Source organism: Molothrus aeneus, chromosome 3, assembly GCF_037042795.1.
Source record: "Molothrus aeneus isolate 106 chromosome 3, BPBGC_Maene_1.0, whole genome shotgun sequence".
Lineage (NCBI taxonomy): Eukaryota > Metazoa > Chordata > Aves > Passeriformes > Icteridae > Molothrus > Molothrus aeneus.
In genome coordinates, this window is record NC_089648.1 from 46,139,985 (window position 1) to 46,157,203 (window position 17,219).

Below are 17,219 nucleotides of genomic sequence, written 5' to 3' on the forward strand. Positions count from 1 at the left end.
AATATTTTATACTGTACACTAGTTTTAGCTAGGGTAGAGTTAATTTTCTTTACAGTGGCTATTATGGGGCTGTTTTGGATTTGTGCTGAACACAGCATAAATATAGAGATATTCTGCTATAATATAGAAACTTTTTGTTATTGCTGACCAGGCCTTACATAGAGCCAAGGTCTTTTGTGCTTTTCTTTTGGCAAGTAGATTGAGGGTGCCTGGGAATTGGAAGGGGATACAGCTGGATAGCTGACCCCAAATGGGATATCCAAAGGGATGCTCCAGACCATATGACATCATGTTCAGTATATAAAGCGGGGAGAAGGAGGAAGGGGGGATGTTTGGAGTGACAGGGTTTGTCTTCCTAAAGTCACTGTTAGGTGTGATGGGGCCCCGCTCTCCTGGAGGTGGCTGAACACCTGCCTGCCCATGGGAAGCAGTGAATTAATCCCTTGCTTTGCTTTGCTTGTGTGCGTGGCTTTTGATTTCCCTATTAAACTGTCATTATCTCAGCTCATTAATGTTTTACCTTTTATCCTTCCCATTTTCTCCCCAGTCCTGCTGGTGGGAGAGTGAGTGGCCGTGTGGGGCTTGGTTGCTGGCTGGGTTAAACCACAACACACTGCTTCTGGTAAACAGAGGGAAGTGGAGAAATGCTTTATGGGTTTTTTAAACCATAGTACTTTATTGACTGTACTAGACCTAAAAGCTCAGTTTGACTGTAAAACTGCTTCAAACTATAAAAAGGATCTTTGTGGTTAAGGCACTTGGTGAATTCTCTCTTCGTATTTTATCAGCCAGGTACTAACTCTGGTAACCGTAGGAAATTACTTACTCTATTTTAGTGTTGCTAAATTCTGATGATTCCTGCTAGCTGAAAATTTGTACACTGCACAATAATCTCAACTCTTCATTTTATAAGCAGGATAGAATATTTTTTAAATCACTGAAATCTTTCCCAGCTTGCCCTGGAAGGATTACTTTAAAGATTATCTGCCCATTTTTCAATTAAAGCTAAACAGACAGTTTCAACTCTATCAAAAACAACACTACTATTCATGCTCTTAAAACCCCTAGTAAGCATATACCTAAAAGAAAACAAATCTTGCTTGGTTCTAAGTGTTGTGGAGTTTGTTGGTTTGTTGTTTATTTTTTTAATTGGTTCTTTGTTTGGCTGACTTTAAATCAAGCACTTCATCCCTAATAAATCAATCACTCAAGACTGTAGAGAGCTGAAGGGTTAAGACCATGTTCTCATAAGGGATAGCTAGAACTAAAACACTAGGTTCAAATAAAGCATAAAGTATCCACTAAAAAGTAAATAATAAAAATTTAAAAAATAAAAAAATACACAGCTCTAAGCCGTTATCTTAATGTCTTAATGCTGCTATCAAAACACTAGGAAAAAATAAAACTGGCATAAACCTGATGAACATAAAAAATCAAGTGTAAAGGGGACAATGCTGAAATAATATTTTAGTAAGATTTAAAGTCAAATAAAAAAGAATAAATAATCTAGTTGACAATGGAGAGTGTCTAGGACTGGGTACAGTATGACACCCCAAAGTCCACGCAAGGATTCTGCTATCTTTTCCCATAGTGGTGAACACAGTGTTGGCTAAGTTAACAATTGGACTCAATGACCTTAGAGGACTTTTCCAAAAGATTCTATTATGCCATGGTATATTCTATTGTGCTATGGTAGTCTTGCTCCATAAGAAAAACAAAAACAATTAGCATGTAATTATTAGCTAAGAACTGAAAGAATGGTGAAAAGAGTACTTATCACTTTCCAGCTTTAAATCAATAAAATTAGATAAAATTAATTTTGTGTATGTCTCTTATTTAATTTTGACCTGATGCTGACCCCCATCCATTTTTGTATTCATTTAAAGCTTTGAAACACTGTCCCACATGCTAAGCATAGTGTCTTGCTGACACCTAAACAGCTGCCAAAAGATACACTGGGTCCATGATAGGCAACCCAAGGGAAAAACATCAAGAAAAGGAGAATAGACTACTTCAGTGTAGTTTATCTGTAAGCTATGTGCACAGCTCCCCCACAAATATATATGTCATCTCTACTGAAAGAGGGACATATCTTGATGCTCTTGCCAAGTTCTCAGGGAAAAGCTTTCAATCTAGAACAACTGTAGGTCTGATAAAATTTGTATCATTTGTCCTCTAAGGCCAGTTTCACCATCTTGGATGGAAGAAAAAAATCTTGGGAGAATTTGATAAGGAAATAGCTGGTCTAAATACTGGAACAAAATACACCCACTTTATTTGCAGAAATACTCAGACATGAAATATATCCAGTGAACATAATCAGCCATTAATGCACATCCATTTCAAATGTGTTTTCAAAAAACAAGCTAGCATCATCTTAAAGGCCTCACCTAAACACCAATCTAGAGAAAAAGGATAAACAAATGATCACTTAGCAAATCTTTTAAAATTTACCCTTTCAGACACTTATCGAAAAAAAAGCCAGGAGGAAGTGTGATAGAGATTTGAAATAGGTAAGAGTCAACTTTCACTGGCAGTGTAGAACCACCAGCAGTGGCTGTTTGGCTTACTGCATTCCTTTTCTATCTGCCACATACTAGCACCAGAAACACCAGAGGTGTGCTAGGGCTACTGGAGGTTGCATCTACCTGCAGAGAAGCACACACAGATCTGTCTCAGAACTCATGAAAAGTCTAGGATTAGACCATCCTCTGAAGTCTTTGGTGCCTAAGGACCAAAGAAGAGTGGCCCATGTTTGTGTATTGGGTATTCATGGCAAAGTTCTGCTACGGTTGAGGGGATGACAGGAGTGGCTTCTGTGAGAAGCTGCCAGAAGTTTCTCCCATGTCCAATGAAACCAACACCCTGCTGCCTCCTAGACAGACCCTGCTGGCCAAGGCCAAGCCAATCAGGAATGGTAGGTACTGTCTCTGATATAACATATCTTTAAAAAGGAAAAAATAATATTGCGCAGAAGTAATTTGTGACCAGAGAAAAGAGACATGAGAATGTGTGAGAGGAACAGCCCTGCAGTCACCCAGGTAACATGAAGAAAGAGGGGGGGGGGGAGACGCTCCAGGTGCCCAAGATGAGAGTCCCCTGCAGCCCATTGTGAAGACCATGGTGCAGCAGCTGTGCCCCTGGAGCCCATGGAGGTCCACAGAGGAGCACAGTTCCACCTGTAACCCATGGAGGTTCCTGGAAGGACATGTTGACTCATGGAGAGAAGAACAGGTTTCTCAGCAGGACTTAGTGACTCCATGGGGGACCTATGCTGGCTGGATCAGTCTGCTCCTGAAGAACTGCACCCTGTGGAAGGAATCCACATTCAAGCAGTTCACAAAGAACTGAAACCTGTGGCAAGGACTCACGCTGGAGAAGTTCATGGAGAACTGTCTCCCCTGGGAAGGATTGTGCACTGGAGAGGGGGAAGGCCTCCTCTCCCTGAGGAGGAAGCAGAGGCAGCAACATGTTTCTAATCCCCACTCCTGTTTCCCTGTGCTGCTAGGGAAGAGATAGGGAATTGGGAATAAAGTTAAGCTTGGAAGGGAAGAGAGGTGGGGGAAAGGTATTTTAAGATTTGTTTTACTTCTCATTATCCTACTCTGATTTTGATTGGCAGCAAATTCAATTAATTTCTCCAAGGTGAATGTTTTGCCTGTGACTATAATTGGTGAGTGACCTCTGCTTGTCCTTAGCTTATGAGCCTTCTGCTATATTTTCTCTCTCCTGTCTAGTTGAGGATGGGAGAGACAGAGAGGCTTTGGTGGGTGCCTGGCCTCCAGCCAGGATCAAACCACCACACCTAGACACATTACCTTTGTATCACTGGCAAGGATAACCACTGATAATCTTCAAGAGGCAAGTAAACCTTTACTTGTAAAGTAAACCTTTTATGGGAAACACCATAAAAGCTGTCTCACCTGGTCTTCAAGAAGAATCAGAACCACACCAGCAATGCTTAGGCACAGAAGTGAGCCAGGCTTTCATTCTTTGCTTGCACTGAGAAAATTGCTGCTGCCACCTTTATCTGATAAAAACAGACCAGTACCCTGTTCTCCTGAAATGTGATGATGCTAATTCCTTATTCAGAGAACAAGTGCTATTTTCAGTTCTTCCACTGGGAAAAAAAAAACCCACATGCGTATTTAAAAAAAACCCAAACCTCTGGCACCTAGCCATGACAAAGAGCCAAAACTAATATGATTTCCTACAAACACTGGAATGTACTCTGCAAAACAGCTACGGTCCAGTGCGTATCAACTGCTGGTGGCCTTCCCCTACAGCTAACTACACACTGCCCACATTAGCTACCAATCATTTCAACCTCAGGCAATGCACTGTTGTTCATTATCTCCACTTCTAGCTTTCAAGCATTTTATAATGAAATATTTTAAATGTTGGAGTCAGAATTTATTTCTTCTGATGCCTTTTAGTATGTTCAATTAAAGCATGCATAGGCCTTAACCATCTGTTAGTTTAAACAAAGGCAGTTATCAAATCATGTGAATGGAGGCTACTTGGAAAATAATGACAATTACAGTGAATTTCACTCACACCCAAAGTTCACAGTTCAGATATGAAGCTGTAAGAGGGTAAATAACTGCACTTAGCCAAAAGTGCAATGCATGAGACTTACAAAGCAAGAGCATCGTAGTTCAAAACAGGACCCCAAGCAAATACCAGGAATTATCTGGGAATCTATCAATCCCCACCCATATTTTGATCAGAGGAATAAAAAACAAAACAAAAACCCAAGTCACTAAAGAATAAGCAGGTTTGTCCAAGTGATGATCAAAATGTTTTTCTAAAACAGGCAAATACTTCAAAAAGCAAAATGCTTTTAACTTACACAATCCTATACAGCCTGTTACTCTGCTGAGCTTTTCATCAAGTTTCCAGGAGTGAGGATGATTACAGAGGAAGCCCAAAACTTTACTGACTGTAGGTGGCTAATCAAAGAGTGTCTACCCAACCAATCAAGGTGTAGGTATCTATTCAGCTGGCCTTTCTACAGACAACTGAGCCGCAGCTGGATGAGGCTGTGTGAACATGGCCCAAAACTACATGTTTAGACAGGCAAAAGATATTTTCACAGTGTAGACAGAAAAGTTGGATAAATCTGTCCAATGGCTGCCCATGGGTTGGATAAATCTGTCCAATTGCTACTGCCCATTGGAGTATGGATCCCATCCACAGCACCATTAATTAGTAATGCAAAATTCCTGAAGAAAAAGTACCAAAATCTGAATAAAGTTTTCAAGGTTAAAAACTCTTATCTAGATGGAAGCCTTTTCCTTACTCGAACAGCCTGGCATTTCTGAATGCTAATACAAGCATGAGAAATACAGGTTTGTAATGAGCATTGAGAAATGCTCATTACATTGTAATGAGCATTGCTTTGCATTGTCTTCAAAGCAGAGTGCTCGCTGTGGAGACACAACAAACATAATTCTTTATTTCATGCAGCCTGCTGTACTCCTGGCCTTCAAATACCTGTGCCCTATCTCAGTTTGCAATGATAAACATAATGGGTTGATTTTGTCACTTCTGCCTACATCCATTTGCTTTTGTAACCGAGTAATTTTTGTTGACAGGAAGAAAATCAAATGTACATCATTCCTCCAACTGAGCCATCTGAACTTTAACAAGTACAAACACTAACATATCAGCTGAAAATTGCAGATTTTGTTGCCCAGAAAAAAGGTGAAGAAAGCCAGATTGCTGTCAGTTTTCACTAATAACTAAGCTAAGTGGAATTGCTTTCCACATTATCCTCCTCCTGCTGATCAGAAGCCAACTGTTTCACCACAGAGGTGCACACATGTGGTTGATCACTTCAACTCAAGACCTGCGGCTCAGGATGTGACTTCATGGTCAGCTGAACAGAGATGAGGGAGGGCTACAACCTACAATCAGAGGTAGTGGCTCCTCACACCCACCCCCCTTCTCTCTAACTATTCACTGTCACCTGCTGCACTAGCATCCATGGTGAGCCACAAAGGTGAGATAATCTGCCCTTTCAGTACAGGTCTGCAATGTGCAAAAGGAACTCTAACAGGCTGGAAAGACAGGCATAATATAGTAACAAATCTGTTTAGAGAACAAACCAACACAGGGTAAAACAAAGAAAAACAAATCAGGAGACCCTAAAGGCCTATTTCCACTTTGTTCCTCTTGAAGAAACTATCACAGTGCCCTTCCTAAACTGAAATGTCATGAGATGCCAAAATGACACAAGGGAAAAGCTTATGCAGCACAGTCTCATATGATAGGAACAGTGAACCTTATTCCTAAACAAGGGCTCATGACTCACATTCATTAAATTTATCCTACTGACCTGCTTCAAGTATTGTTTTTGCAGCAGAACCCATGTTCCAGAAAATGCTGCCAGCCAAAGGCCATCTTCACCTGCCAGGTGAGTTACAACTGCGGTGTCTTGGTTTTTTGCATGAAAGTCCTGACAGATAAAACCACTAAATCCCTGTTTCCCTTGACTCAATGAGAAAAATTCCATTAGCTTAATGCATCTTAGCCAAAGGTACTTACAAACATCTGAAAACACCTGGGGGGTAAAAAGTGAGAAAGGCCACGTTCTGTTGATGTAAACTCAGCAGAGTTGCTTGGCACACAAGTAAACATATGATGAGTCAAAAACAAAAGCCAACTAAGTAAGGATAAAGCAAATACAAAATAACAGCAGCTTACCTTTTGAGGTGGTGGTCCGTGGTCATCCAGATAAGTGGAATTTCCTACAAAAATAAGAAGGATGGAGATAAACAAAAGCCATCCAAAGCAACTTCCAAACTTTCCAATTCATGGAACCAGTACATCTCTATCCCACAAGTTTTGTGGTGTCAAATAATTCAAGGAAAATAAATTCCCTCTGCTTTAATTTTTGATTAACAAATAATCTATTTGACTACATTTGTAATACATTAGATGCACATTGCCATTTTACAAAAAAAATTACACGCCCCAAGGTAGCTTTAATGAATCAATCAGTATTCAATTATTTGTATGACAAAAAATTGCCAGCTGCATCCTTGTACATTTTGAGCAAGTGAGCATGGTTAACTTCAAAAAGTTTTCTTAAATAATCAAGTATCAAAGTATCAAGGTATCAAAGGCCTTTATCAAATTTTGGTCTGATTGAACTGACAAGCATTAACTTCTCTCACTTCTAACTGTATTTTTCCCAACCTCCAAGCTACTTTTTTGTTCCTAAACGGCACTGATCAAATGGGAGTGGTATTCTCATGTAATTGCACCTGCCTTTTCAAGATGTTTGCTAAATTCAGACAAAAAGCTTCAGGGGAAAAAAAAAAAAGGCTTCTAAACAAGTTCACCCTTCTTAGCTACAATAAAAAGATAACAATTTCAGACTTTTTACCTCTTCCTCACAAACACACACTGATACATAAAGTAAACAATCCCCCACACACATAAGCTATCTTCTGTGACTGTACCTCCCAAACCCTTCTCTATTTTAATACCCTAAAAGTATTAATCATGTGCTTTCCCAACACCTTCCAGCGGATAATGAAACCTTGCAGCAAGCCTAAAATTTCCCCTTGGGCCATACATGCCTCTCCTCTCAGTCATGATCCTACCAAAGACAGAAAAAAATACCTCTGCTCTAACCATACATCAGTATGGAGCATGAGAATTAGTTTTACAAGTACCTACTAGACATCCTAAAGGCACATGGAAGAGGACTTTAAAAAGCTTGTTCTGCTCATGAGCTCCTGGGGCATTGAATAGGCAACAGGAACACAGGTTAGTGGGATAAAGCATAATTCAGAACCAAACGGCTTTTTTCTTTACGATCTGGCCAAATCCCTCGTTTCTCCAAGTGCCAAAACCTGCCTCCCAGAGGTGTCTGCGTCTGAGTGTTACAGTTACAGAAAAAGGAGGTGAAGCTTTAGTGTGGAATATTCAATAGCACCCACACCAGTGCTGGGGGCTGGTTTCAGCAGGAAAAGCAAGGGGCTGGAAATGGAAGAGCCACCATTCCCTTTGCTGGACTCTTGGGAGAGGCAGCCACCACCTGGATCACATCATCTTGGGGTGAGAGAGCCTGCAGATCACCACCACTGCCACAGCATGAAGAATTTCTGTGTGCAACAAGAAATTGGGATTACTTCTCTGAAGTACTTTGCTTTCTGCTTTTCCAGCACGTTACAAAGCCACGAAAATTTCAGTCAAAAGGCTTCCAACTCATCTAAAGGGAAGTCCCAATACCCCAAGTACATTTTTACAGATGTATGTACCTTGATCTTGCAAGAGTCCGTGCAACTAAAAAAGCCTGAACAGTAACTTTTTTATGGTACTCTGAAATCACAGATCATCTTCTGAAGCATACCAGAAACTCATCTCTCTATACATTTGACACAAATACCCACCCTTTGAACAATCCAGTGACTTAATTTAATGCCATAGATAATATGGCTGATGCCCTACATTCAGGACAATTTCTTTATCCATCCCTCTCATATGATTCTGATTGCTAGGGAAGAAATTCAGCTCCCAGACTGCTAAAAGAGTTGGCAGTCTGGTTTTCTCTTACAGTAGCTACTCCACACACAGTGACATAGAATTGAAAATAAGCATTTTCAAGCATTTCTCCTCCCACTTAATCTGGGATGAGAGCAAGGAAAACTTCTCATTCGGAATTTACCTTTCCTGTAGAACCAGGCTGTTGCTCGTTTGCAGCAGCTTTCTCCTCTTTGCAATTTGGCAAGCAGAAAGATTGACACTTATTGATATAAACATTCCTTACAGTTTTCTCATTGTGTCAGGAAAATTGTTTCATTTTGATACCTAACAAAAAAGTGATGTTTGTTGTCTAAGCAAGCTATCACACTAGAGAAGTCATAAACATTAGATGAAAGCTACTAATTTAAAAAAAAATTAGCAAAACTTAAGTTTCATAATTGGTTTTAAAGTGGTAACAGGAGTAGCAGTTTTTTCTCGTGTCTCCCCAAAACAAATGCAATTTATGCTTACCTAAATAAAAAGGAATATTAATTACATATGTATTAACTATCTTTACCAATCACCTATCACAGCCCATTTCACAGTACAGAAGGACTTGAATTACTAGTCAGGAGTTTACACAGCATCTTATAGTGCAGCATCAAGAGTGTCAGAATTATATCACAGAAACTTTTTTGAGATATTTCATAAAATTAAAGAGCTTATAACTAATTTCACCTCTCTGTGTCAGTAATGGATGTTCTTAGTATGGAGACTGCATTCTCCTTCCTTGGAAATTTTCAAATTATCAAAACGACATGGAAATATCTCTAGCTTTGAACATATGCCTTGTAGATTTGATTTCAGTAATCAAAATGTTGTTTTTTCACAGCACAGTCTAGTTACTACTGTACCCACTTACAAGACAATAGCAGAATTATAGGCCATTTTAGAATAGTTGTTTTCACAGCAGTTGCTTGCTCAAATTCAGAAGCTACAAACTGACAGAAACTAATTGCCAGGGCAACACAAGTGAAGAAGGAAACTGAGTATCGATTTGAAACCTGGTCAGAATTACTCACAAGGAGCAGAGGAAGGAAAGCTGGAGACAGCTGCAGCCAGCCCCCACTGCTCTGCACTGCCCCAGACTCCATGTGCAGAGCTGGCTACTGTCCCATGGCACAGCTCCTCCTTCTGCTCCCCAGGCACCTGAGCCAGAGTCAATCTCAGTGTCCACAGGTTGCCACATCAATTTAACATTCTGAATTCTTTTGGGTTCAAGTTTTAATTGTGAATTTTTTTTCAGTAATAAAAGCAAAACCCTTTGCTGCATGATTTATACCATACACTAAGCAAAATACACTAAAATAACTCCACAAATCCAGCTGCAATGGAGTGCAGCAGCAGCCTGTGAGCTACACCAGCCAGCTCCTTAACCCCATGAAGCCCAGCAGTGCCCTCACTGATCACTGAATTACAGATCTCAGCTTGCTTTCCCTCTGTCTGCAAAAATGGGGCCACACTACAGGAACCATAATGCATTCAGAAATGTAATAATGAAAAACGTGCATCTATGCAAAAGGCCTGAAAGAAAGAGGATGACTTTCTAACACAAGAGGTCATGAAAATCTTATTAAGCATTACTACCAGGATGGGTGTTTGCAAGTTTTAAAAACTTAAACAGGGTGCCACTTTTACACATAGGGCCACTTTTCAGACAATACATATCAAATTAGGTTAGTTTAAAAACAGAAGAAAAATTCAGCATTATAGAAACCGCAACCACTGGAAAGTACAAGGTAAAGCCAATCCATGAACTACCAGCTACTAACAGCTGACATAGTAGGAGCATTGCACAGTAAAAATCAGACTTAGGCTTGTTAATGCAATTGTAATAAACATTTGAGGTTAGGTACAATGCTTTTGGTATCCATTCCTATATAAGATGGAGAACATTATTTTACAACTTTTATATGCCATGGCACAGACAACATGTGCTTGATGTCACTACATGCCACAAGAAGAGAAGAGGCTTTTTGTGGTAGAAAAGGTAAAGTGATAGAAGAGAGAATCATCTTTCCTCACTAAGAACCTTGTCCATTGCCCCAAAGCAACCGATGGCATTAAATTATTAGGATAACTTCTTCCAACTCCTTTAATAAAGCTTTAATAAAGGCATCATTGCTTTTTTTCTGCTAACAAGATTATTTTCGTTTTTCTGTTTTGGTTTTTTTCCCCTTGGAGTATTTACTCTTCAAAAAGGAAATTTTCTGCCTTCCTGTAATAGCACAAAAGTCTAAGGCATTAGAAACAAGTCAGACAAAATAATCAAGTCTCAAAACAAGTGGTATTACACATTCCACAAACACTTGGGCTGGCTGAACATGTCTCCTCCACACTCTGCCAGAAAGGATAAAAAAAAAGAGTCAGCTTTAGTATAGAAAATGTTGAATACATGGAGGCAGTCCAGACTTTTCCATAATTCATTATCTTTGAGGTTAAGTGAATCAGCTGTATGCAAAATCTTTGGGGAAACCTTGTGGTTATGTTCCTTTCTTCTTGGAATCACTGAAGTGTGGGGGTTTTGCTTGAAACAAGCCAAGTTTAAAGCGAGAAAGATGGTCAGTCAACCAGGATTAAGGACAAATATTGCTGTGTACAGTTCAGAACCACAGATAATGAAAGTAACTGCAATTCTGGAAAAACACCTTTTCAAAAAATACCGGAGAGTACAGGAATAGAAGTAAACGGACTTAGGCATGAACTGAAGACCCTTTGATAGCAACTGAAACAGTGTGACTCTACTTGAACAGTTCAGATATCCCATAGAAAGAACTGTGTAAAGATCAGGAGAGAAAGCCAACACTGAAAATGTGGAGCTTGGATTATTTTTCTGGAGCAAGGTTTTCCCTTGTAGGGAATCACAAGCAGCAGCCTAAGGGAGCTGGGACCCAGCTAAGGCCAAATTTAATTCGTCTTGTGAAAATCCTTCTTTGTTCTTTTCACTTGGTCACCACCTCAAGCTTCCAGGCGCCAATACAACCTCTACTGGCAAACAATCCCTTAGGCCCTCTGATGTTTAAAGGAAAGGAACAGTTTAACAGTTGCCTGAGGAGTCTTCTAGTCTGGAGGTCAGACCCTGAAGAATAATTTCCCCACCAAGCCCCTCTAATCATTAAGAGCTGCACCTTCAAAATAAACTGAAGTGCCAGTGAGTTATCAGAAGATGATAAATTCTGCTGTGCTTCCTTCTTTATTCTTTTTCCCTCCCAATTAAGCAGCGGACACACTTAGAAATTTCATGGATATTTCTACATCTGAAACAATATGATTTTCTTAGTCATCATGTCTTGGAGCCCTCTGTGGTCCAAAGGCAGGAAGGGAGTTAAGAACTAGAACTTGAAAACTAGCAGATGAGCAGAATGATGTTGCCCACAGCTCAAATCAAACCTAAGAGGAAAAACACTGCTAATGCTGAGGTAGCACAGCCACACCAGCTTTCACAAAGGAAAGTTTTCACAGAGGTGGACAGAGAACATAAACACAGCAAAACATAGCAAAACCCCACTGACCATTCTGCACTGGAATACAAAGTGATTTATTGTCCTTTCTTCCATTATATGTAAAAAGCTGCATACCTATAACTGGCTTCCTCTGTGCAAGACTATCCTCCTCTAAAAATTTTCATTTTTAACCACAAAATAGTTAAAGTAAACTTTATTTTTTAAAGCATTTCAGAATGGATTTTTTTTCTTCTTTTCTTGCCTTCAAAATAATTTTGGTTATTTTAAAAATAATATATTCAATAAAACCAACTAACCACAACAACAAAAGCCAACCTACAGCCAAAAAAACAAAACCAAACCAGCACCAAGTCCACATTCATTTCACTCTACATCACTGCACACAATAAAGGAAAAAAGCTGGAACATGACTAAAATAACTATTTTGCTTTATTAACCAGTGACCTGAACCCTAGAAATTATATCATTCATCCTCATCATTATATAATTCATATTTGATTACCTACAAGTTTTTTACTTCTAACACAATTAGGAGAGAAACTGGCACATTTAAGGAGAGTTTTCAAAAACTTACTGACAATTCTGCATATATGTTATATATGAAAGTACCACTGGAACACAGGATATGAAGGGTTTGAATAACAGGAGGTTCTAAAACAGTATAGGATATAATACCCATTAGATGGCCCTCCTCTTGCAAAGAAAGGAGACTGCAGAAGGCAAAGCTACTCCAAAATCACAGAGCCTCTCTGAATTGTGAGCATTTAAAAATGTACAGACAGGCGTTTCATTTGAATGTTTTGTCAATAAACTGCTTTATTAATACTGGGGGAAGGAAGGGGGAAAAAATAACATTTAATCAATAAATAAAACAGCCCCACCAGGTACTTTCCTGCACACAAAGGAAAAGCACATATACAGCTCTACTGAGACACTGCAGAGAAAACCTAATGACAAAAAAAAAAGGTGCCATTAAGCCAAACTACTGCAATTTTATTTTAATTCATTTTGCTATGTAAACAAAGACTGTGATCTATCTTTGTGGCCTAGCAGCTCTTTACTAAATGCACTTCAAAGACCCATTAACTTGTTGCTAACTTCAGTCTACTTTTCAGATAGTTCTTAAATTCAGAATTCTGTTATCACAGAGCAAGTGGGCACAGATATATATAAATATGGTGTCCTTTTTTTTCTCACCAAATATTTTTATTTTATCTTCTGTCAAAAAATGTGCCAAATATTTTGTAATGACTTCTATTCTTTTCTTAATTCCCTCAGCAAGACTTACCTTAACTAAATGCAGAGTCAGTTCTATAAATACACACAGGTGTTCCTGAGGGAAAAAAAAAATCTCTCGAGATGTGTGGTCAAAGAATACCTACAGCTACACAGCCACCAACAAACCTGTTGAAAATTTAAAGGGGCAAGTTGGGAAAAGATCACAGTTCAACAGCTGAACTGCCATCCACTGAAATAACACAGACAAACACTGGTCTCTGACTTCATTTCTTAGCTGGACAATGTGAGAATAATAATGGACACTGTATGAAATTATTATGGCTGAACACAAAAATGATCAGAGTAGAGCAGAAAACAGCAAGTTAGAGAGTAGTTAGAAACATCTGACAGTTGTAAATAAGCTTGACTCCATGACATCCAGGTAGCATTCTTGGGAATCTGCCTGCAGAAGGCTGCAGTAACAACTATCTGAGTATTAACAGGGATTGAATGACTCAAAATATGGCTGAAAGAAAATTCTCTGAAATTAGCTATCAAAACCCAACACTCTTAAACTGGAAACAGAAAAACGTTGCCACAATCAGGGGATGAAGACTGGACAGCACTGAAGATACCTAAGAGGAAATTAATCAAGCATCTGCCAGCAATGACCCAGGTGTTATCATGCTGCTTTAGAGCCAACAGGCAAATTAAGCCAGGTCCTATTCCAGCAATATTTCTTTTTAATGATTAACTCCTTTTTTTTGTTTGTTTTTAATCAGGCAAACTTCCCTTGAGTGTTCTTCTGGATCCTATTACTCAATATTCTCATCCATTACTTGAAAGATGCATTAAAGAGCACCGGTATCAAATTTGATAACAATACAAATGAAGGGACTTAAAATCTGCTGAAACTCTGAGGACTACAGAAACATACTGATCCTTTAAAGCAATGGTCTGAAAATACAAGATACAATCCAGTAAAAACAAGCATACAAATTTGAACTTGGAAAAGGGCAACATCTTCATAAAAGCAGAATGGAAACTAAGTGCAAACTGCAGAAAAGAGCCATGATGGGAGGTGAAAATCAGTTCCCTTCCTTTGGATTTCTTTGAGCACTCTGTGAAAGTTTTTCAGGAAGATCGTTCCACTCCAGCTGAATGTATAGAGATAGTTCCACTAGCTTGGTAAGAAGTTCATTTTAATTGATTGTTGCATGACAAAACTTTTTAAGACTTAGGATGACTCAATTTTCTCCTTTTCCTCCCAAGTGAGAGATAACTGCATTAATATTTGCAAGCCATTTGACTTCTTCAGAGAAAACTGCTTTCCCCAGTGCTGTGCAGAATGCAGGCACAGCAGAGGGGAAATACATGCATGATGCAGAGGAAGAAACTCCATGGGAGTGATGGTGGCACGGCCACGGTACTTCCCCTTTCAGTGCACACATTCTGCCACACAGGGAACAGCACAGCCAACACAGGAGACCTCCCTCTCTCTACACAGCTGAGCTACAGGACTGCAACTCCACAGATGAACCTTGTCTTTACAAGGCTCCCCTTACCAAAGTGATGACACTGAGGCTGAGGGATGGACATAGTACATAATGATGAAGCTTCAATGAAGACCTTGTCAAGTGCAAGGCCTCTCAGTCTCACTTCACTCTGCCACTCAGGCTACAAACTCCAGGGCATCTGTATCTGACCAGACACTTTCTCAGATGATACCAGTCAAGAGTTTCCTCTTACATCAGTGCCAGACATCAGCTCTGCTCTTTCACATGATGTTTTTCCAGAGACAAGAGTTTAAATAATAAAACTTAACCCAACTTGCAAGCTTTACTCCTGTCTGCTGCATTTTTGCAGATATATTTCTGTCCTTTCCCCCTGCACAGGCAATCTTGGCAAACAGCAAGTCAATGAATGTTGGAAAACACCCAGCTGGCAAGTCACCAGTTATTCAAGGAAGACTTTTATTACTATTATTAGTATTATTAAGAACTACACTGCAAATGCTATCCAGAAGGAGTGGTTTGTTGGGTGTTTGGTTTGAAGTTCCTGTCCCTGGAGGCACATTTCCGAGAAGCTGCCTAGGTCTGTGGTCTGACCCCAGCAGCACCTTCCTAGCAGAGAAAAAATGAACACGCTTCACAGAATATTGGTCACATAGATCTCTAAAAGAATTATTCATATTTTTATTGTGCTGAAGCCAAATGAGTTTTCCTTGCGTGTGCTTCTCACTACATCTGAGTCATATAGTTGCTATGATTTTGTCACACATCTTTGCAGAGGCAGCTGCATTTAGGAAAATAGACCCCCCACATGAGGTAGCCTGACAAGATTGAGCTGTATGTCTGTTTTTTACTTTCTCCATAATTCAGGTTCTTTTAGTATCTGATTTTAAAACGTACAAATTAAAATTTTTAAAAAGAGCCTTTTTACAAGTCTGTCTCCTTTTCCTCCTAACCAGTTTTTTATGCCACAGGAGAACCATTGTACAACTCTACCATATACTTATATGTCTCCTGAAAAGCAAGAACATGCTATGTAAGAAGCAGCTATCTTTGTATTGCTTTCTTTTCTGAATACAGAATTAAAAAAGAAAAAAAAATTACAAATTGTTTAATCATTATTAACTTCCCATCCTCCAAGGTCTTAAGAGACACAAAATTAGAAGCAGCATTTCTTGCCAAGTCTGTTAAGATGCCTATAACTGCAAAATGGAGCATATAAGTAGGTCAGATAAGGAACATAATGTACCTAAATGAGCTATTTCTTCTTTATGACACATTAGCATAAAATTTTATTAATCTCTACTAAATAAAATACTACAGCTTCAGATGGCTTTCGAGACTTCAACATGATTTAATAGAAATATTTTCCATTACTAGAAATCCTTTGGCCAAACTACTCATTTTTCACACTATCCAGCTTCTATTCATTAAGACATTTTAACTCCTCCCTACCCCAGCCTCAAACAGATGCATTTGAGTGACACAAAGACTTCTCAGTGAAGGAGTATTGTATTTTTAGAATTTCTGTAAAGAAACTGCACATTCAAAAACAAAGGATGAGATTTAGCAAGCAAAGTGGATTGCACTAGACTTAAACCTGCCTTTGTATTTCAGCACCCTTTCATCTCCTGCAACTGTAAAAGTAGAGGATTAACCCCATTCTTGCCATTCCAAACCCTTGCAATACATAAGTTCCACTTTAGATTTCACCCTTTACTGAGAAGAATCTTTTTGTTACACAGACTTCGGTAACTTAAAAGGTAACTTAAAAGGTAGCTTAATAGGTGACTTACAAGTCAGTATTTCAGGAAGTACTTTCTTCCTCTACAAGGCACTGCAAGACTCCAGCACAAACCTTATCATTTATGTCTAGAAATATTACCTTTTCTGCCTTTAGCCTCATTTCTCATGATCTTAAATAAGATTTCTACCCATTTATGTATGAGTGGATGATAGACTGATTTGTAAACATTTGGTAGGATGCCCTATGAAAAAAAAAGGAATTAATTGTTTTGCTCTTCAAAATCTAATCATTAGTGTCATCATTACTGCAGCTGAGGACCCACTATGTATAAACCAGGCTTACCTGTGTGAAAGACACTACACAGCCCTCATGAGTTTCATCAACTCAGGCATATCCAACAGTAAATACAAACACATACCAATTTGAAACAGCAAAAGTTTGGCTATCCATTTTTTGATAGGCATTTTGTATCTTTCAATTTTCAAAAGTTTGAGTGAAAACCCTTAGAAGACAAGTTTTCAGATGTACTGATTAATTCTTGCTGCCTTAAGCTCTCCAATGACTAAAACAGCATTGTGAAAGTGTCAGCAATGGCAGGTTCTGCATTGACATCATTATGTGGAAAAGCTAACTAAACTTCTAGCAGTGCCATAAAACTACAGAAGCAGACCAACTGTCATCAGCCTCCACACAAGTCTTCAAATCAGTTTTATTCCTCTTGTGCTCTCTAGCTATGGTGGA

At 39.1% G+C, this 17,219-nt stretch overlaps 1 protein-coding gene across 1 annotated transcript in view; it reads right to left on the reverse strand.

Annotated features, from left to right (window-relative positions):
* The window catches only part of UST (uronyl 2-sulfotransferase), a 155,696-nt gene that overhangs the window by 92,713 nt on the left and 45,764 nt on the right, over window positions 1–17,219 (reverse strand). Inside the window, exon 2 of the mRNA XM_066546818.1 lies at window positions 6,709–6,752. Within this exon, the coding sequence (XP_066402915.1) occupies window positions 6,709–6,752 (44 nt within the window). The remainder of the gene's footprint in view (window positions 1–6,708; window positions 6,753–17,219) is intronic.